Source organism: Sinohyriopsis cumingii, chromosome 17 (genome assembly GCF_028554795.1).
Source record: "Sinohyriopsis cumingii isolate HCF-2022 chromosome 17, ASM2855479v2, whole genome shotgun sequence".
Classification (NCBI taxonomy): Eukaryota; Metazoa; Mollusca; class Bivalvia; order Unionida; family Unionidae; genus Sinohyriopsis; species Sinohyriopsis cumingii.
The window spans coordinates 50,916,997-50,939,842 of NC_142977.1; the positions used below are offsets into that span (position 1 = coordinate 50,916,997).

A 22,846-nucleotide genomic window follows, 5' to 3' on the forward strand; every position below is an offset into this window, starting at 1 on the left:
TGTTGATTCGTAATGGTTGAAGTATCACAAAACTTCGAGACAAAAATTACCGATTGTTATCGACTTTTACATCGGCTGTCGAGAACTAAACCGGGGTCAAGAAAAGCGAACTTTGTGGACAATCTGATTAATATCGACGTCTCCAATATGAATGAAATCGGACAGACAGACGGATATTGAACAGACAAAAGTTGATCTGCTGCTAACCGTTAGAATTCCTTGTACACATAATTTAGTTGCCTAATAGACAAATCATTGCATTTTGTGTAACGGATATTGATAGCTGACAAAGGTGTAGTACATATTATTTTTTCAATATGCGGAGCTTTCATTTTGACATCAAAATGCGATATTCAGTCTTATTTTACATTGGATCACACATCTTGCTTGGCCTGTTCTGAAAATGCCCACGTACTTTAACATCGAGTTTGTCGTATGTACTTTCTGGGGAGTTATATACTGATCTTGCAAAAACGTTAATTGACGAAAAGCAAAATAAATAGAACAATCGGCATTTAAAGGCATGTCAATAAAATTCTAAAACAAATTTCACATCAGAGCTGAATATTCGGCGCAGCACACCTACATAAACTGTACTTTAGTTTACAGCGTGAAAATCAGGTTACGTTGACCTTTCTGCCGCTCGGCATTCTCAAGTCGTCATCAGTGTTTACTTTACCGACGAACCCCGCGCCCCCAATGATGTCATCGAGACATTTGGATAGATGCAGCATTTTTTTCTCACTAAATGCCTAGAGTTACACACAAATTGTAATTAAAAATCTAACTTGTGTGCTAATGTGGATATGTGAGAAAGCTTGCCAGTAGCTTCTCGTGGGTCGATGGTTCTTTTCGGGGTTTTCCCGGGTTCTTCCTCCACCATTAATACTGGCCGCCATGTATAGCCTATCGTGTGCTGAAAAATGGCGTTAAACCCCACAACAACAACAACAACAACTAACTTGTGTGATTTAGCAGGACAGCGCCGGCAAAGGTAATGTTTACCTCTACATTATAATGTGAATAGTGGCAAACTGAAACTTGCTCCAACCCCGCCCCAAAAAAACCCAAAAATAAATAAATAAAAAGAAAACAAAAAACAAAAACATCCCCCAAACACCTCAAACAAAATTACCCCCCGCCCGACAATCACATAAATTCTATTCAAGAATACACAATATTATTCGTTTCCAGTGCCTGATTGCTTTTTACATTCCAATCGTACGGGAATGCAAATGACCCTGACTAAATATAGACCTCTGCATCACGTCAATACAGTGGCGTCGCTAGGGGGGTGCGGAGGTGTGCGGACCGCACCGGGTGACACCATCTCAGAGGGGTGACACCAAAATGAAAAACTGCAAATTTTACAGAGCACACACTGCTCGGTCTAGTCGGATTTCATAAGCGGATAACCGATCATAGTTAAATACATGACTAGCAGGCACAGCAGTGGCGTCGCTAGGGGGATGCGGGGGGCGCGGACTGCACCGGGTGACACCATCAGAGGGGGTGACACCAAAATGACATTACTAAGGATTCTGTATGGTCTGTTACGGAAGGAGGACCATGGGGGTGACACCATGAGCTACCGCACTGGGTGACACCAACCCGAGTGACGCCACTGCGTCAATATTAGGTTTTATTGTTGCTGTGTTGTTGCTGTTATAGGGTTTAACGCCATTTTTCAGCTATAGATGGCGGCCAGAATAAACCCAGGAAATCTCCGGAAAAAAACGCAGACCCACGAAAAGCTACTGGCAAGCATTCTCACGTACCCACATTGGTTGAGCCTGAGACTCGAACCCACACAGATAGAGGTGAGATGGCAGTGATCCGTAACGGTGAGCGCTTTAGACCAGTCGGTAACTCGGGTCCAAATATAAAGTTTATTGATTCATTACATTTCATGGTCATCACATGACTTCTGTGATAGATATTTTTCCCTGGATGACATGTCGTTACTTCACTTGCGACAATTCATCATATTGCGCTTTCGTGACATCATTTGAGTTTACGTGTCGCCCTAACTTATATTTTATGGCGTCATGCAGCTGAAATGACATTTTCAGTATTCTGAACGGGTTTCGTTCATCTTTTTGGTATCAGTATGTCAATAATTATGTAATAAACGAATGTTAGACATTTTGTTTTGAGAATATGAAGATTTATGAGGAAAAAATCCCATTATATTGACCTCCTCTTTGCATCAGTTAATATAAGGATTACTGGTTGATAAAAAGTCTTAGTAAATACTTTATCAACAAAAATCCCATTTTTTTAACTTGTTGCTACCGGTCATTACCCAGCAAAGATGACCATAGCAAAGTAAAAATATATTCACCTGTTCCTTATATGGAAAACACGTGCCCGTATTCAATGAACTACTTCCGGCCACGGCTAAAAGCTAAAATGATGACGGAAACGTGACCTTGACCATGTCATAAATATACTGGTTACAAGAAGCCGCCACTGACTCTTGCCATTCCTACATGACACCAGTGTAAGACATTCAGTAGCTCTCGCTCTTAGTAAACGTGAATACATCACAACACTTAAATTACAAGTGAAAAAAGCGTCGAAATGGAGGCTAGTGATTTCTAGTTTCTGCTCTTAGTATGAGAGAGAGAGAGAGAGAGAGTCAATCTGACCTTTGATCAAATACATCTTTCAGCATCTTCTTCTTCACGTAAACAGTGCACTTTTATCCATTCTGTATGGCATTGTTTTATCCTATACGAGAGATTTAATAAAACAAACGGCTGCAAAATGAATATATATCCTTTTGTTATGGGTATTCTGCAAGTATATATTCGCCCAGGATTCGCCAAGGCAAGTATATATTCGCCTATGATACCTGCAGATTCGTTCACATTGGGTCAAAAGCGTCAAACTTACCGTGATAATGCCTAAACATTTCCGGGTATGGAACCGCCCTCACATCTATTCTTATTTTTGAAATCAAGGAGCTTCTAAGTTTTACGATGATGTTTGCTTTTAAACGCTAGCTACACTAATAGGCTGTTTCAAATGGTGATTTTATTGTACAAACAAACTTAAACGACATATTTATAATGTATTTACATAGACAATAAGTATAAAACAAGGCACGTGCATGTTCAATTTGTAGCATTAAACTTTATCACTTTTAATGAGATAGGCATACACACAAGTGTTTCACTAGAGTAAGGTTATTAACAGTTCAATTAACATATTGATTTTGAAAAATCATGTCATATTCATCTTAGACCTAACATTAACAACAAGCATCCTTAAAACCAATGATAAACTTGTTCTTAGTTATGCGTCCAAATTGATACAGTAATATAGGACATATATGTAAACACCGTCACAAGTCTATTCTGTGGAACAAGATTATTTTTTAAATGATCTCTATTTGCAAAATTCATAACTTGAACACAAATATCACTAGTATTCTCTTGACAAAACCTTTTTAGAAGTCATTAAACACAAAGTACAGAATCGCACTTAACTTATCTAACACAAATGAACTGTCTTTCTACATCATTAACATATTTGCAACAAACAACAAGTTGAAATATACTAGTCGAAACACTATAAATTTAAAGGTATAATTCCTATAGAAATAGTCAACATAGTTTTGCATTTATCTTTATATATATATATATATATATATATATATATATATATATATATATATATATATATATATATATATATATATATATATTCCAGTATTACAGCTCGTCATAATGATAATCTTTTTATGCAGATGTTTACATGTACAAGGTAGGTCAACAGGTATGGCATATATTCATTTTGTAAAGAGCGGTGCACTTGAGACCGGCCTTGTAGCACCTGAACAGGCCTTTGCATGCCCTCTGACAATTAAAGTGACAATTCACAGCAATTTTCTTCAGCTTGGCCAAAAGTTGTTTACTTTTGTTTCCAAGGAGACCAAATTTTCCTCTGCCAATTCGTTCTGCTGGACTGGGTAAGTATGGATCTCTTTGCAGTACATTTATCCATACATGTACTTCTTGATAGGCTGAACATATTTTGTGTGCTGTGTTGGTGGAATATTATACCGGGCTCCTGACCTTCTTGAGAACTGATGCTGCCTTGGCGCATTTATTTTGCATTATTCACTGGTTTCCATAATACTGAAATACAACAAACGTTTCAGGTAGCACGATGGTATTGTCAAGAATACGTTTTGGGGATTCTGCCAGTGATAGAAGTGCATGTGTAGCATGTGGAGATTCATTCCACGTGACCCATGCTGACTATTTGCATTTCCAGCAAAGAAAAGATGTCACATCACATCCGGTGCACGCATTAACGAGTTTTAATGCGTTTGATTTCCATGGTGAAGAGGTGACAGCAATAGCATGTGCCGGAATATATCTGTAGTGTTCGCACACACCAAAGTATAGTCGAGCTGGATAAACTAATGGTAAACACTTCTGTATCTGCTGCCCTGACCTTGAGATTGTGGTGTCCGTTGTGTGCTGCATCTGATCGATGCAGATGCAGCTTTTAGTGTCATCTTCTTCGTGTGAGCACGGTTCAGAGCGACGTTTGTCCTCTCTGACAGATGCACATGTAAGGGTGCTGTACGTCTCTTTGCCTTCTATTGCAATTCAGGTAACTTGTTCTGTCAGTGGATGGAACAGCTCAGTTTTGTTTCCATTGACACAAAGGAAGCCCGTGGTAGTTACTGGGCATACTTAGCACAGGAGCAGCGCTCATTCTCAAACCTATTCCTCTTTATCCGCTGCGTGATGTCTTTAAGCTGTCTGATATGTACGCACTCTATCCTATGCCCAGAATGTCCACATGTTCCTGGTGTTACGTGATATATGGCATAAACAAGCATTTATTTAATCTTTTATAACACGTTCCTGGTGAAAGCATTTGAAAACTCCCAGCACCATACTGTACCATTGCAGTCACTTGTAGAGTTGCATCTATACAATGCATAGAATAGTCATCCTTTAAATTGCAACCTGGGCATTGTCCCTTCAAAGAGCTTTCTTTTTTGTTGAATAATGACAACTTTTATTTTGATGTTGGTTCTTTAATTGGTTTGGATTGCTCCACAAGTCGCTCTTTAACAAACAGGTCATATTGTTCGTGACAAAATTTGTTTGCACTATTGACAGTTCCACTATATCAGAGTCCATTATGTTCGTGGTATCGAAATTTAAATGATCGCCTTTGCCCTATCTTGAAAGGTTTCTCATGTCATCAAAGACAGTCACCATGGATGAGACTTCGGCAAAGGACTCTTGTACACATGGTGCTTGTTCATTTTATTTTGTGCATTACTTGGCGCTGATAGCCACTTCAGATTCCTGAATTTTCCTGGATACTTTAGGTCCTGCCACAATCCCGTGTGTTGAGTGTGGAAGATCTGTCTACTAACCTCACTGTACCTCTATATATTTTCACTTCTCAAGAGGCTTATCTAGTGCCTAACCAGATAATGGGCGGTTTGTTTTGTGCGTCACACACTGTCCTGTGCATAACTATAGGCATACTACTGGGTGTTTCTCTGGTAAAAACACATATATCTTATATGAACAGAGAACCAGCGTGCATAGACGTGATATTAACTGCCCACGTGATTCCAGATGTTTTACGAAGTCTACTTTTGAAATTGGTCATGAAAGCTTGAGCATTCAAAAGTTCTGGTTCAAGTTGTTGTTGTTCTAGGGTTTAACGCGATTTTTTAGCACATGATAAGCTATACATGGCGGCCAGTATAACTGGTGGAGGAAGAACCTTGGAAAACCCAGGGAAGAACCACCGACCCACGAGAAGCTACTGGCAGGCTTTCCCACATATCCACGCTAGCCGAGCCTTGGACTCGAACCCACGCAGACAGAGGTGAGATTGCAGTGATCCGGAACGGTAAGCGCTTTAGACCACTCGGCCATTCGGGGCCCCTCTGGTTCAAGAGGAATGGACCAATGTTGAAGTTATTCTGTAAATAAAGTAGTACTTACACGTGAACTCAGCCTATACTAAAATAATCAGAGATTTGATTGGACAGTGGTTTTGTGTTATCCAATCAGGATGTAACTTTTTGATCTGAGTCTGAGTTTGAGCATGAAAATATTTTATAATCTTCAAGGCAAGTGGTTTGTTATTGTTGTGGCTTTACAAATTAACATGGAGGTTGTATGAACATCTGATGAATTCGGAAAAAATGAAAGAAATGTTAAATGTTTGTGCATATTGGCTTTTGTTGAGTTCAATACATAATTTTGACTGAGCTATGATATATGAATAATGATACTGGAAAATATAAAAGGATGTATTGAGCGAAACAAAAAGTGCTTTGTTGTATTATTACACACGCGCGCGCACACACACGGTCATGATATATATATATATATATATATATATATATATATATATATATATATATATATATATATATATATATATATATATATATATATATATATATATGTTTTGCGTTTGCTGCAAAAAACTTTACATGACTATTTCTACAGGAATTAAACCCCAATGACCTACTAAAATATGGAGATAAGGAAAAGGCTGATAGGGTTACATTTATCCTGACCCTGCCATCCAAACAACCCCAAGATAGTTAAAATCATCGGGAAACACCGGCCCATCGTGGAATCGTGTGACGTAAAGTTAATCCTCCAGAACAAACCTGTAGTAGCCTACCGGAGACCAAAAAACGTCAAGGACATCTTAGTAAGAGCAAAGCTAACGCCAATCACTAACCAAGACCACCCTAGCCAATCTTGCCCTGTGGTGATAAAAGGTCCCAAACCTGTCAACATATGATAGAGAGCAGGACATTTTCTAACACAGTGACCTGAGAAAAACTGAACATACATGGTTCAAGCAGAACGTGCAAAACAGAGAATGTAATTTATCTCATCACATGTAAGATCTGTAGCCTTCAGTATGTCGGAAAAACGGAATATCTACACAAAAGGATCAACTTTCACAGATCTGATTGGATGACAAGGAAGCTGTACAAAAGCCAAGTCGATGAACACTTCTCCTCACGTGGCCACACTTTCAGTGATATAACACTTATTGTAATTGCTCACAAGCGCAGGAAATAAAAGGAATCTTACTGGATACGCCACCTTAGAACATTGAAACCAAGCACTTTAAACCAAGAAGACTAGAAATAGACAGCCACGTACAAATTATCTTTTTGCAGCCTACACATTTTCTTTTAAATAATTATCTAAATTTGCTTATTAGTCACCCAATAGCCTATAATTACAACTATAACAATGAAATATCCGGGATTACATAAATTCACATAAAACATGTCGTTATGGCTCATCGATTTCTAGGTCAATATAAAATATTTTCCAGCATCAGCAACAAGTTGAAATATACTACTGGTCGAAACATAATAAATTTAAAGGTATTATTCCTGTAGAAATAGTCATGTAAAGTTTTGCATCTATCTATCTATCTATCTATCTCACGCGAGCACAATACGTTGTTTGCGGAGTTGAGGAAGAAGTCAATACATTGTGTTAATGTCGAGTGCGTGACCTGTTCAGCCAACCAGAATTCAGAATCTTATTTAACTTAATTATGAAAGTAATAATTAATTATCTCGCAGATGCTGCCTCTGAGAACAAAACATGCTATTTGTGCGATGGAATTGATGACCCGCTGAAATGCGAAAATGAGACCACGTGCTCAACCGATCAGGTATTTTTCACTGAAATCACATTGACCCATACATCTACCTTCCAATTCACCGAAAAACTCATTCTCCCATCCACCTACCAATAAACAAACCAATGCAAAAGTAAACACACAACGTGGCATAGCTATAAATCTAAGAAAGGTGTTGCAACCAGATTAAATTTTCTAGAGAACTGGTATGAAAGAGCATGAAACCTCGTTCATATATGACAAAGGGAATGGGCATCTCCAAAATTCCCAATTTCTTAATAAAATGTTATGAAAGGGAATAAAATCTCATTCATTTTATGAAAAAGATAAGGGAATCTAAAAATACCTCAATGTTGTTCACACACACAATGGTCTGCAGACCTAGCATTTCACGTTATGAAGACGTGGCTCTTCTGGCACTAGATACATTAAAAGTTATCGGTCGTATGTATGTATGTATGTATGTATGTATGTATGTATGTATACATACATATATATATATATATATATATATATATATATATATATATATATATATATATATATATATATATATATATATATATATATATATATATATATATATATATATATATATAAACTAGCGGATATATTGGAGTTGGTCGTATTTGTCCGTCTTTGTGGCAGACCATTCGTCCGTCCGTCCGTCCATCTATCAGTTCTTATTTAATGTCTCCACACATCCGCAATCGTACTTCCGTCTTCACAGTTGAAAGAAGTGTGATCTTATTGGGTGTGATGTTACATTATGAGATGCAGAGAACTTCAAAGGTTCGGATTTTGGATGCAACCCCTCCGTTGGGGTGGATAATGGGGTCCGCAGTAGTATTTCCATGTGCAATCTGAACTTAGACTAATAGGAGAGAGTGCAGCCATATTTAGTTTGCTATTTTACAAGGTAGAGTAGACGACACTCAAGACAACGACTGTGCCGGATGCTTGATGCAGGTGGAGGTTGGTGGATGGTTTGAACTTTTTTTAACATGGCTTTATCTCTAATAATAATATAATAGTATTTGTACTTTTTTTTAAAGCTAAATAAATCATAAATATACTGTATCTGTCAATGGTTGGTTTCATTACAGGGACATACGTCCAGATGGTGTCCACGACCAAGAAAACAAAATAATTATGTGATGCCAAGACAACGTCAGGATTAGCTATTCTTTCAATGTATCCACAATTGTACTAATTATTTCAGCTCGCCGACTATTATTTTAAAACTATTACTTGAAATAAACATCACAGCGTGACATCAACAACAAATTCCAGAATTTTAACATGCGGGTCAGTACCAGTTTTACTTTGGTGAAAATATTCCTTTTTTTCGAACTTCATGCATATTTCTGCGGCAAATTTTCAAAATTATTTGTTTCTGAATTATTTGAAACAAAGCTCGATACTATTTAGAAATCAATGATATTGAGCTTTACATGAAGTAAAACCAATTCAGCATTATATTTATGAATGAAATTGATGAATCTGTATGGACAGACATTGAGTAAACACCTCTTCTGATAAACAAATGTCAGCTTCTGATTGGTTACTATATGTACCAGAAATGACGTGGTTGGTTCAAAACATGTACAGATTTCAGGGAAATAGTAAAGCCGTTGCATTGACAACGTCCAAAAATCACAGTAATATTGGAGAACTGAATCGTAGTCTTAGCCTTTCTTGTATCAATAACACGAAATCAGCGAATTATATGTTTTATTTGATTACTTTTGTTTTCGTTTCAGCAATGTTTTATACAAGCATATCTGAACGAGAGATATGAGAAAAAATACCGACTTGGATGCGAAACGAGAAAGGTATGAAATATGTACTGGTTGCAATAAACGTGTGCGGGTGCAGTTCTCGCATTCGTATTTACATCCTTCTCTTTCTAATATACCGACATTTTGCCAGTTACAGTGTCGAAATATCTTTATGTTTTTCTTTAACGTTTTTCCTTCGCTGTTATTAGTACACAGAGGAATGAGTACGAAGACAAAGACAATAACAATTACTTCGGAATGGACAAAATGCTTTGACATATAATCAGTTTAAATCTGTCTTTCATTGCCATACATAATGGTAGTCATGACTCATCCCATATCCTCCCATCTACAACAGACAGGAAATTGTGGATGAGTAAATGGTTTAAGTCCCTTGGAATATTTCAGTTAGAAACGGGTGACTGCGATGCCAAAAAAAAAAAAAAAAAGAGATCTTTACCACTTTTTGGTTCTCACCACTCGATTCTATGACGAGAAAGCACAGACGATTGTCTTGACATGATCATAAGTAAAATATTAATTGTTGTTTCCAAATTTAACACACAAATAGTTTTTAAAACGTCTGTTCATTTTCTGATTGTTGACCGATCTGCAACTCAGTGGTCACCACAAAACGTTTACGATAGGGAGAATGATCTAAAATGGGTCATGGAAAAGCGGACACCGGGTCTAAATTTTACCAGTGCAGTATAGTACTTTCCCCCCCCAATACGCCACTATTTTCATGGTGACATCAAAGCATACGACGTTCAATCTGGTCTACACTGTAGCACCCCTCTTGTTAGGCCGCGTCCAAAAATGTCAACGTACTTCAGCACTGATTTTGTTGGGTGCATTTCTGGGTTGGTCATGTAATGATCTTGCAAGGAATATTGGTCTGTGATGGACGATAAAAACTGAATAATCTCCTGTTAAAGGTTTGTTTAACAAAATTCTCCAAAACGACTCCTATAGCTAAAAAGTTGGCTCCGCACCAAGCCTATTCTGTATCAAAGACGGCTAAGGGGGTTTACGTAGATGTACTCAAGGCACAATATCTAATTTGGAAGTTTGGGCGTACGTTTGAGTTTCGTGCTCAAAATATTTTGGTTCGTACAATTTCGTCCACGAGATTTTCTGGACAGATGTATTTGCGCAATGATTCACACATAGCCAGGGACGAAAATTGTCACTGGTCCATTAGAAATTACCCCCCCAACCCCCCCCCAAACAAAACAACAAACAGCGACTGAATTCCAACTTGTGGCAGAAAAATGGATCTCGTCGATACGTCTATAACTATACGACGACTACAACGATGACAATAACAACGACGATTATTATTATTATTATTATTATAGAGATGCGAGTTATTGACGGAATATGGCAGATCTCGGCGTGATACGTCACAACTATGTAATGAATGCTGCCACACTAAAAACTGCAACAGGTACTTGTGTAAAGAAGGTAAGAAATTAAACGCCTTTCTTTCCTCACCCCTTTTGATTTATTGTAAAGACACACTCATTTTTACTATGGGTAAAAAAAAGACTCATTTTGTATCCCCATCGATCTCGGACTTCTGAGGAATCATGTTGTAGCAACTTTATAGGAGAATAACTTCAGTATTATTTATCCAATTACCTAAAATAACTTTAAAAAAGGATAAAAGCAAAGCATGATTCCTTTCATAAATCAAACCTGTATCGTTGCATGCAACACCCTATTCTGATAATTTTGCTAATAGCTGGAATTTTTTGAAAATGAAAATTGTCTTACATTGAAAACCAGAAATAAACTGGAAAGAAAATAATTGCCATATTTTTGTACTTTGTGTTATATGTGTGATCTTGAAGAATATTATGACTCACAAAAGCTCTCTTTATAGTTAACACGCTTTCCCATTCATTGTAGATAATACCACTGTGCCTTCATCTCTTTCGACCGGTGTGCCTTCATCTCTTTCGACCGGTGTGCCTGTATCTCTTTCGACTGGTTTGCCTTTATCTCTTTCGACTGGTGTGCCTTTATCTTTTTCGACCGGTGTACCCATGGGTTCGATGATCACCCCTAAAGCATGCGTGGATTCGTCCACTGTGAATTGTACAGAGTTAGACTGGTCACTTCACATATGCAGTCAGAAGACAAACGCTGCACTCATGTACTGTCCGCAATTCTGTGGCTTCTGCACGGGTAAGGCAGAAATAGTTTGTTTCATGTCTTCGCAATGTCGAATTGGATACATTTTCGTAACATGTATTTGACTTCCTTTCTATTAAGTATACAATTTACTTCTATGCTTTGCAAATACCTCATTATTTTGTAAGTAGTTTCCGCCACGGTTCCTCATCGGGATTTTAACTTGATTCATTTACTGGTGAGATTTTGGGCTTTGGCAAAAGTGTCTGTTCCACGACCATATATGAGATCATTAAATACTTTGAGAATGAATTTGAACTCAAGATTAAATAATACCAGCCAATCAAAGATGGTGTTGCAAAATTAAAGTCATTTGAGATTGGCGGAGCACAAATCGTGAGTTCAAACTCAAACTCAAAATGTTTGTGATCTCCAGGCCAGAAAACACCCTCTTGTTCACAAACCAACACAGCAGAATCGGAACTGTGGCTATATTATGTTCACCATTGTTTTTGTCCATGTACTACAGCTAAATATAGTGACCCTCTATGTCTTTGTGTTTCTGTTGAATCGAGAATTACTTGCGCTTACGCTTTCAGTGGTGTCCGCAATTATCCTATATTCAGAGGATTTCGTTTTATAATACTCCTGTACAGTACAAATTATTAAAGAAAACTTTATGCATTCACAGTAATAGTCTTCACATTGTCCAGATTACAAATATTTACATTTTTCCAAAGAATGATTATGCATTCGAACTAGTCATATAATGCACACATTTTGACAGATCCTACCACCCCTCCACCTTGCATCGATTCAACCAGTGTTAACTGCTCAGAAATGGACACCCTTCTTCACATCTGCGCCCAGAAAACAGATGCTGCCATGATGTACTGCCCGATTTACTGTGGATTTTGTCAAGGTATATATATATATATATATATATATATATATATATATATATATATATATATATATATATATATATATATATATATATATATATATATAGAGAGAGAGAGAGAGAGAGAGAGAGAGAGAGATTTTAAAATGCTTAGATATTTATTTTACTCGAGGGAACTTGATAGGGAGCTCAGATATTTTTTTTAAAAATCAAATAATGGCTGTAGTCAAATCTCATTATTTTTGGTCCAGTTACCTTCAAAAGCATTTTAATATATAAATGACGTTTTGAATATACAAGTATTTCTTCATACATCCTCATATTTTCCAAATTCGTTCACATACTTTGATGGAGTCATGATCTTTTCTTGATGTTCAACACGATTGACGAAGAAAATGTCCTTGTGTTTTATATATAGTCTATTGCTGTCAAAAACTCCTCACGAAAGTTTAGGATTCCTGCGCTGCGATGTAATGCACTATTTTTCTTTTATCAATATAAATGTTGAACCAGATTTCTTTTTTGAGTTTGGAAGATTTTGTTCATAGATTATACATAGTGGTACTTTGAGATGAGATTTAATTTTAACCATAATACCTATAAACTTACTTTCCGTACATAACTGACGCGTGGAGTCACACAATCGAAAATCACTCGGTTTTTTCCAACAAACTTGGAAAAACAATGCAGTAATGGTAGGAATACCCATAATTTTGAATTTTCTTTTGGCAAGATTTTCGCACCAAGAATGTCCTGAAAATACAACCACACTAAAATGGTTCCATATACGGTAAAATAGGCATGACAATAACCGGCGTCCTTAAAAGAACAATACCTGACATATTCTACACTGGATATGAGTATTTATTGAAGATGATGTTGTATACTGAGATTCAAGGAACACTAACGCCATGAAAAACACTTAGATGAAAAGTATCATGTTAAATATAGGTTAAAATAAGAAGAAACGTGCTTTTACACGTGAGTTACATCACTGTAGTAGAAAAATATGAAGGAAAACAAATGAACATTCAGATGAAAATCATTAGTTTTCCAGCAGTAGGCGAATCAAATAGATTCGAGCAACATTATTGTCCAAATTAATGTCCAACACGAATTATATGAAAAGAAACGTTAGTTTCCTTTACATTAAATTATTGTTCTTTAGTGGCTTTTTTAATTTCTGTATTAAACACGACAGTGTAGCATTGTTGTCTACTTTATTAAATACGACAGTGTAGCATTGATGTATACTTTATTAAATACGACAGTGTAGAATTGATATATAATTTATTAAATACGACAGTGTAGAATTGATGGATACTTTTGCAAAACACATGCAGAAATCAGAATCATTTTGTAGGTGGCCCTACTTTCACTGGAACTCACGTATTGCTTCCCAGATGAGGCAAGGCGGCATGTATACTATCGACCATTTTGGTTCCCATTTTCAACAATTTGGCTAACGAGGAAAGCCGTCTGAAAAAGGGAGACAGTCTAGAAACCTCATCTCAGTCTGACACGCAAATATATATTCATACATACAATACGAAATAGGTAAAGCCTAAAATAAAAAGCGTATCTGACTGAATTCTCGTGACGTCACATATAGGCTCACTGGAATCGAGTGAAAGCATGGAGATTTCTTTCACGGTATCTGTGCATTCTCATCCTGTGGAAAGGAGGTGTACCAGGGCGCTCGCAGTATCTTTTGAATTTAAAAAAAAATAATGCCCGATTTTGTTTATACAAATATAATTATTCCTTTATTCCAAACGTTTTGACTAGTTTTCAAGTAAGTCTACGATATTGATTTATTGGAAGGTAGAATTCAGGATCAGTCTAATTCATTTGCTTCAAGATTTCAGCTCAACATTCAACTATGTTTCGATCTCACTAGGCAATCATAAATATGCTTCCAGTGTAGTGTTTCGCAACTATTCAGTTACCATCCTACAACCTGAACCTATATTCCATTAGCAACCCCACAAGAAAGGTGGTCAACCAATCAAATGTATCAATCACTTACTAACCGACTGGCTGAGTAGGGATCGATCTACCAGTCAGTCAGTCATTAAACGTGTTACACAGACTGGCTAGCACACCGTGCACTTGTTGCTGTTGTTGATGTTATATGACTTAACGCCATGTTTCAGCACAAGATAGGTTATACATGGCGGCCAGTATAAATAGTGGAGGAAGAACCCGGGAAAACTCCGGAACGAACCACCGACCCACGAGAAGCTACCGGCAAGCTTTCTCACATACACACATTGGCCGAGCCAGAGATTCGAACCCACGTAGACTGCACTTTTTGCTAAAAATATGTATTATTCAGTAACTTTGTGATTGATTGACTGACTGATATACCGATTCATTTACATATTTACTTGCCCACCTACTTACCTTTTCTCATTGATCTAAATTATCTACTGTATTCATACCACACAGTGACAAACACACCAGGACGAGGGGTCACGGCTGTTCCAGATATTACCTCCTTGGGACATCGATATCAGTCATCCACGACGTCGCTAGACGTTGTCACGGTGCCGCCGCAAAATGCACCGACGACAACACTGCCGATGAATTTTACTGTGGGTCAGTGCGAAGATAGTTCCGTAGTTCCGTGTGCTCTGCTCGACCAAACTTTGAAAATTTGTAGCACGCCAACAGGACCTTCCGCGGCCACTTGCCCCAGATATTGTAAATTTTGCTAATTGGTTTATTCCATTAAATGTGGCATCCAATTGTCATTTTTCGTAGTATTATCTTTAATCTGAATCCGTATCGAAGCTTATCTAAAAATGTGGATATCGTTGGCTAGTATTTTTCATCATGTCTTCTCGTAATATTGCTTTGAACAGCAAAATAAGATGATCACACGAAGCACACGAAGTACGCTGTAACCGTACACATTTGTTTTCAATCGTTTGAACCGTTTCGCACAATCATAAATTCGCAGAGTAACGCTTGTTGTGTGGATCCGTGATTTAGCTAAATTTTGAAGTAGGACATAAATTCGCCCACGAAAAGAGCGTGGACACTAAAAGCGAGTGGACACTAAAAAGCGCGTGGACACGAAAAGCGCGTGTAAAATATTACTGTGAAAATAAAGTACCAAACAAACTTAACGTACAAAATTTATAATGTATTATGCATAAAGCACAAACATAAACGGGACTTAGAAAACATGCGTCGCATCGCATGCATCTGTCTTAAGTTAATTTTTGAGAACAATAAAGGTTTCAAAGATATTGATGTAATAAAAATGATAATATATGTCAGGTTACTTATTTTGGTTTGATCCGATACTCATGTCAAGTATGGGATGCTTAAGGAATGTTCGTCCAGACACATACGATATATTTTAAGTCTTGATGCATACATATACATCCATCCAGCTATCAAACAACCAACCAGTCAATAATTCATGCCTACCCGTCACTTGGTCCTTCATGGCTATCTATCCAAAATAATCATATTGATCACTGAATTATGTTTTCCTAAGATGATCTTCTGAATATCTTTCCAAAGTGGAGACTCAGACGTAATGAGAAACATTTCAAGGAATAGTACTGACCAAAACTCAGTTCCAAAGCTGTAATGTTAGGATCTAGTTTCCTTCTTCACACTTTTTTAAAGAAATATTTCCCAGCTAAATTACCTTATTAGTGACTTAATTTCTATGACGCTTTTCAGATCAAAAGCAATGTCAGTGACAGTTGTTCACATAAAGAGTTTATATAAATATAGATTCAAGATTGAAGATTTGTATTTGGTAATCTAGGCCACCAGGCCATATTACAGTAATACACAAAAGACAATATTAAATATTGTATTTATTTTCTTGTCGATGCAGGAAATGTTATACATAATGCAACTATGTGAATAACAAAAGGATTTTGTGTTGACATAACGCCATAGAATTATTATAGATAGGAAATGTCATCCCAATGTTTACTTAAAATACTTTTCTCTTAGACCTTGAAAATATTTACAAGAGAAAAATGCTTGCTTTTCATCTTCTGCCAATTGCGATTATACAAATTACACAAACGATATGAAGTATTTACACTATCATTTCTACCAATGTCTATAAAATGTGTATGACTAGAACATCCGAATCACAAAAGACTTGAGCAATCCTAAACTCTTTGAGCAAATGATGTTACAAATATACGAACATTTCCAACATTTTGCGATTTCCATACAGAGCCAATACCATAACTAAATAATAAGTGTCTCGCACGCGATGCACATGAAACACTTCTGTTATCATCTAATGATTTAAGGATTTTATAGCATTCTGCTGGGTATGTTTTCATATCCATATGTAACAAATTACACTAATATGTAACGCACCTGGAGTACTATGTAATACAATGATAGTCTGCCACATTCTCCTAGGACAACATAATTATTCACATGTTCACACTTTCAATTCGTTCTTAACACGTGTGTCCCCAAATTTCAGAACCATAAAATAAAATAGGAGTTACAAGAATATCAAATATTATGAAGGCATCTACAACACTAAAGTACCCTAATTTACTTTGGGAATACAAATATAGTCACAATACGTTTGATACACTGAGCTGCTAACGTTTCTTTAGTTTTCGTCAAGGATAATTTGGGTGTAAACATTTTACGAGACTGTTTGTTTCATAAACTCTTAGTAATGCTGTTTCCCATGACCAGAGAGAGAGAGAGAGAGAGAGAGAGAGAGAGAGAGAGAGAGAAGTTCAAGCTCTCTTGAAAGAGGTGTCACTTATGACGGCGTAGATATGGCTACATCTGGTAAATATGGCAAGCAGAGGTACGGAATTCTGTAACGATACAAGCCCCTTTGAGATTCCGACGAACGGACTAACTTTATTGAAATATTCAGCATATAAAATTACATTCCAATATCAATCTACATAAATTACGGACATAAGAGATGCATATAAAACTACGATATTCCTTCACTTACCAACATCATACATTTGTCTATTTTCTGCCTTTTAGAATATAATACTGATAATTAAATATCGAATCAATTCACAAAAGCTAAAGAATCTAAAATTCAATATTTCAGACTAAGACAGCAATCACTTAATATAAAATGCCAACATATTAAACTCTATTATTTAAAGAGCATTTTATTTCTGAATGAACTATTTCTGAGTATGAAGTTGGTAGCGAACGTCGTTTTTATTCTATAATCAATAATAAAATTACAAGTAAATATAAGTTCTTCAAACAATTAAACTTTTCAATACATTATACTAAAGAATAGTAATGAGATATTAAAAACTCCACTGTTGCAACGTACCGATGTTAGATTAACATCTTAACACTAAAAATCCATATACTATATAAACATTGTACACAGACGGTATCTTACCTGTAACTAACTATACAAGCCCCTTTGAGATTCAGACGAACAGACTAATTCGTCAAACAAATCTCCTCGCTTTTTATACACAGCTTCTTATGACGCAGCAAAATATGGTCATACGTCTAGTTTCTGGGTTCGCCAGATTCTCAAAGTGAGGCTTCATAATTTCTTACAGACTACCGTCTGGATCTACGTACGTCATTGAACAGACAATTTTGTCACATCAGCTTATTTACCCACTCAGAGGGAATGTTTGGAATTCGTTATTTCAGCTACCTACACAACATAACGAGTGTATTTTTTTGCTGACTTACGATACATGAGAAATGTACAGTGCAAGAGAGTTTTGCCTTTTTGCTCATAAGGGTGGAATATTTATCAAATAGTATATAAGTGTAACACTGAATTAAATGAATTTAATCTCAATATATTTTAGTAGAAAATTACTTTCAATATAATTTAATGGAAAATTACTTTTAATACCATTTAGAGAAAATCTACTATACAATTTTGTCCTAATAAACACAAGACCCATATATTTGTAAAATGAAACTCGACCAATTCGGGTTGCATTTAATAACCACTTTGCATATTTCCTTAAAGGCCATCAGTTGCGAAACACAATTGTTTTTGTATATCCAAGTCAACTACGATTCAAATGGTGTTACAAAAGTTTTCTGTTATGCGTATCTGTTGTTGCAATGTTTTTGCTGTATCGGCACAATTAGCTACATCTGCATAAAATAAGAATGCTAAAAAGAACAGACATACAATTACCTCTACCACAATGTCCTCTTAGTAACCAAATCAGTTCGTAAATAAACAAAGAAAAAAAAATAGTTTACTCAAAACATTATCCCCAGCATACAGTCAAAATATTCGAATAAGCCTTCTCTTGACTTTACACGTGACCGCAAGTTAAGAGTACATTGAATTTCAAATGGATAACATTTTCCAACTAATACGTTTTGGGGCAAACACTTCCACAATTTAACGTGTTCGATCTTGTCAAGCGCATTAGAAAAATATGCATACAAACAGTAAACCTGTCGCGCTTTATGACTTACATGACCAACTGTATGGAGAATATGTTATCAATAACAGAATATCCCCTTTCGAAACCCAGCTTTTGCTTCGTTAATAATGCAATTACGTACAGTCGATTCGTGTAAACGCTTGTTTAATATTGATATAAAGATCTTACACATAGCATTTATCAAAGATATGCCCCTGAAATTAATAGGATCGTCTAAAGTGCATTTTACGTAGTGGCCATTTAATACCTTTCCCCATGAAAAAAATACCTGTATTAAAAACTGCTACTAGCAAATAATTTAATACGCAGTATAGTACACTTGCAAAAGTCAATTCCTATCCCATGTGGACATCAGGCCATTCCAGTTTTGAGTGTAAGAATACTGTGTCCAAATTCATCTTCAAATAAAGCTCCATTTAGTGCATCACAATTTGAATGATGTCTATTCAGAAGATGTTCCACCTCATTAAATATCATCATCAACATTTTCTGAATATAGTAGGTTCCTAGAATCATTAATACCACTCTGATCTGATATCATATATTTGTTAAAACAAGCTCAGTCATCAGATGATCTAAGTCTTTTCCAAATTGGTGTTGATTAACTCTCAGAAAAAAGAAAGCTCCTCTGTTCTTATTGATATCTTATCTTTCTTTACTTTACACATATATTTGAATTTATTATTTTTTTGGGGCAAGCTTATACAACTAAAAATTCGCTGGAGAGTTAATTACTCTAAAATTTTGCAACAACATATTATTTTTTTGGTCACTGTAACTTCGCCCTTTTAGAAAGAAGGGTGGTTATTTGAGTTTGGCTGGCGTTATCCAGAACGATGACCTCCCTCGATATTATAGCCGGCCGGGAGTGAGAGAAGAATGGAATTTCAACAGAGAACTGAGCGAGAATACTGGGAAGAAATAAAACAATACGAGCTCCCTTTGACAAGAAAATAACAAATTTAATCAGAACAAATTAATACCGGCAATTCAAATTAAAGTTAGATTATATAAGTAGAATTTAGCAGCTGTGTCCAATTTGGATTTATTACATCATCATAACGATAGGTGAAAAGAGCACAATATCCACGATCGATTGCATCACCTTCATTCACTTTGACCGTATATCAACGTCTCCTAGTTCATCCTTCCTAAACTCTAGGTTCTGCCCATTCTGGACTTCTTGGTCCTTTTATTCTGACCTCGTCCTTCTTTCTTTCTTTTCCCGTACTTCTGTCTTCAGACTGTCTAGTCTTCCTCTCCGAAAGCTGTTCCTTAAAGGACAAATTTACCCCATAATACGGTATACCTTCTATTGAGAGGCACATACAATTCACCTAATCGTTATTCAGAGTCTGTGGCTATCCACACACAGCGCAAATTCTGACTTAGTACGGTAGGACATTGACCTCGCTTCCAATGGCAAGCCTTAAATTACCACGTGAACGACTACTAAGTATTACCGTATTAATTTACATATGCTACTACATGTTCGATTACTATTGCATGAAATTCAAAAGAAATGTAACTCACGGCATTCCTTAACTACAAGATTATCCAAGCATTACAAAGTCAGATATAATTAGGTAATTATCGTTAACTCACGATGAGCTTTATCGTCTTAACAACAAAGGAAGTTATTTCATACAACCATATGAAATCCTACACACATGAGCCTTTGGATCGCATGCAATCAATTCTACCAATGAACTAATAACTGTATAATTAAAAAGGTAAATTTTGCATAACAATTCTATCACCAACACTTTCCATGAAACTGAGTAAAATAAATTGCATAACATCTCTAGCATCAACACATTTCCATGAATTGAATAAATGATGCATAATATGGAAACCTAGTCACAGCAAACACATTTTCATAAAACAAACAATCAAATAATAGAATATTACGTGAAACTAAAATTGCGTACCTTGTCGATGTATTTTTCCCCCCTTCCTTCAGGACTTGTGCGTCCTAGCACTAAACATGCCTTTCTTTTTACACGACGACCAAATGGTCCCTTTTCTTGTTTCACGAGGAAGGCACTAATCTTTAGGCTTCCACCGGAGTCGACTAAGCTTCTTCTTCTTCTAGGAAATTTTCAGACTAAAGAATTTCGACTCGGGTCGTCACTTTAAAGCCAGATTGCTTTAAAGTGTACGCCTTAATTTATTCTACCCAATCGTAGGCGGTGGTCTCTAATCTTTCCTAAAGAAATAATTTCTTTCATCAGGTTTAGACAGCTCAGAATCTGTGCACGACAGTGAGTGGCAATTTCCCTTTGAAAATATGATAAGTGGACATAGGTTCCTACCAAGCGGTTAAGGTTGGTAGCTCGAATATTTCCTTTCTAAGGACCGTGATAAGATACCCCGGTAAATTTCACTGGGAATGCTTGTCCTTTGAAGTTTACGCTGCCATGGGGGGGGGGGGGGAGGTGAACGACGAAAGTTCGAAGTGACCTTTCACAAAGACTTTCCTGGCTTAACTGCGATAAGACTTTAATTGCTAAATGCATTAAATTTAAAATTTTCTGTAATTCAAAATTCGACACTTCACAGTCACCTTTGCTATTTTCACACTCACCAAACAGTCTGAGATTACCATTTTACTGAAGAGATTAACTTAAAAAATTAAGCAGTCGTAAAAAAACAAATTCAAAAACACACTTACGGACTCTTCGATATTTTGGATAATCGATGCATACGTATGTGAATGCACCAGTAGGAGCTCTCACTAAAATTTTGACAACACAGTTTCTCAAACTCGCATGTTAAAATACACAGACTCTTCAGACAAAGCACCATCTATACAATCATTTTGGAATGGTTCTTTGAAATACAAGGAAAACGTAAGGTGCATTTTAATGTAAAATATGTTATAAACTGTTAAAGTCAAGAGGATGCAAGCATGAGGTTTACAATGTGCGCTGTTTGTTAACTTAAGATGTAAAATTGCCGACAGAATCACCATGCATTATATAAATATATAACCATAGAGTTGTATGGAATTTGGTTTCTATAATACATTGTGAACAGATGTTTTGAGAATAACAGTTGTGTTGTTGAAATCAGATATGATTTATAAAAAAAAGACATTCATTTCAATTACTAAAGTAATAATTGCCCTTTGGATTAATATATTACTTTGGATTTTTTGGAAATTCATTCTAAGACAATCTGAATTACTCTATTGTGTTATATCAGGACAATCAAGACTACTGAAATCTATTTGAAACTTCTATAATTTGGACTTGTGATATGACATTTAGGATTACTTTGTAATTTAATTCAGAAAGTTTAGTTTGAATTTTTCTTATGTGTATTATAGGGAAATAAATTGCTTCATGAAACTGTTGGTTTTGCTTTCCTTTTGTTACATATTGTAAATGGTAGAATCGTAACAGTATCCATGCGAATATTAATCATGACCCATTGAGGGAAGGTAGTAAAAGAACCGACACCACCTGGCATGTTCAATAAGAGCTGGTTCTTTATATGTCCAATCATGGATCTTCACATCACAACTAAAGCTCTACTCGGTCACCTCATCCGATCTAGACAAATCCTACTCGGGATCTTTATGCCATTTTCTGAAAGTTTGGACTCCATTTTCACAATAGCCTTGCAAAGCCATAAAAACGCGTGTTCTTTGTTTTGTAAACCTCAATGAGCTACTTGTATCTACCCTGGATTGAGCGTGCAGTCAATGAGATAGAGCTGCATACCTTTCGATCTTAGAGCGGTACAATCGTACTGCATCACTGTAGTTGCAGGTACAGCATCGTTCTGGTTTTAAGGTATAGCATAGTTCTTGACTTGGAGTCAGTGGGCCCACCACACTGTTGAATTCATTATTCGGTGAATGTTTGCTGTCGTGGAACGTTTCTAAACTACAGAACGGCATACGTACAGCACGTTATCGTGCT

The 22,846-nt window shown here is 36.4% G+C and overlaps 1 protein-coding gene across 1 annotated transcript in view; it reads left to right on the plus strand.

Annotated features, from left to right (window-relative positions):
* Positions 1 to 15,218, plus strand: part of LOC149778683 (uncharacterized) — a 111,476-nt gene extending 96,258 nt beyond the window's left edge. Inside the window, exons 6-11 of the mRNA XM_089938367.1 lie at positions 7,616 to 7,707; positions 9,438 to 9,509; positions 10,817 to 10,922; positions 11,370 to 11,648; positions 12,382 to 12,516; positions 14,950 to 15,218. Of these exons, the coding sequence (XP_089794493.1) occupies positions 7,616 to 7,707; positions 9,438 to 9,509; positions 10,817 to 10,922; positions 11,370 to 11,648; positions 12,382 to 12,516; positions 14,950 to 15,218 (953 nt within the window). The remainder of the gene's footprint in view (positions 1 to 7,615; positions 7,708 to 9,437; positions 9,510 to 10,816; positions 10,923 to 11,369; positions 11,649 to 12,381; positions 12,517 to 14,949) is intronic.
* The last annotated feature ends 7,628 nt before the right edge of the window (positions 15,219 to 22,846 follow it).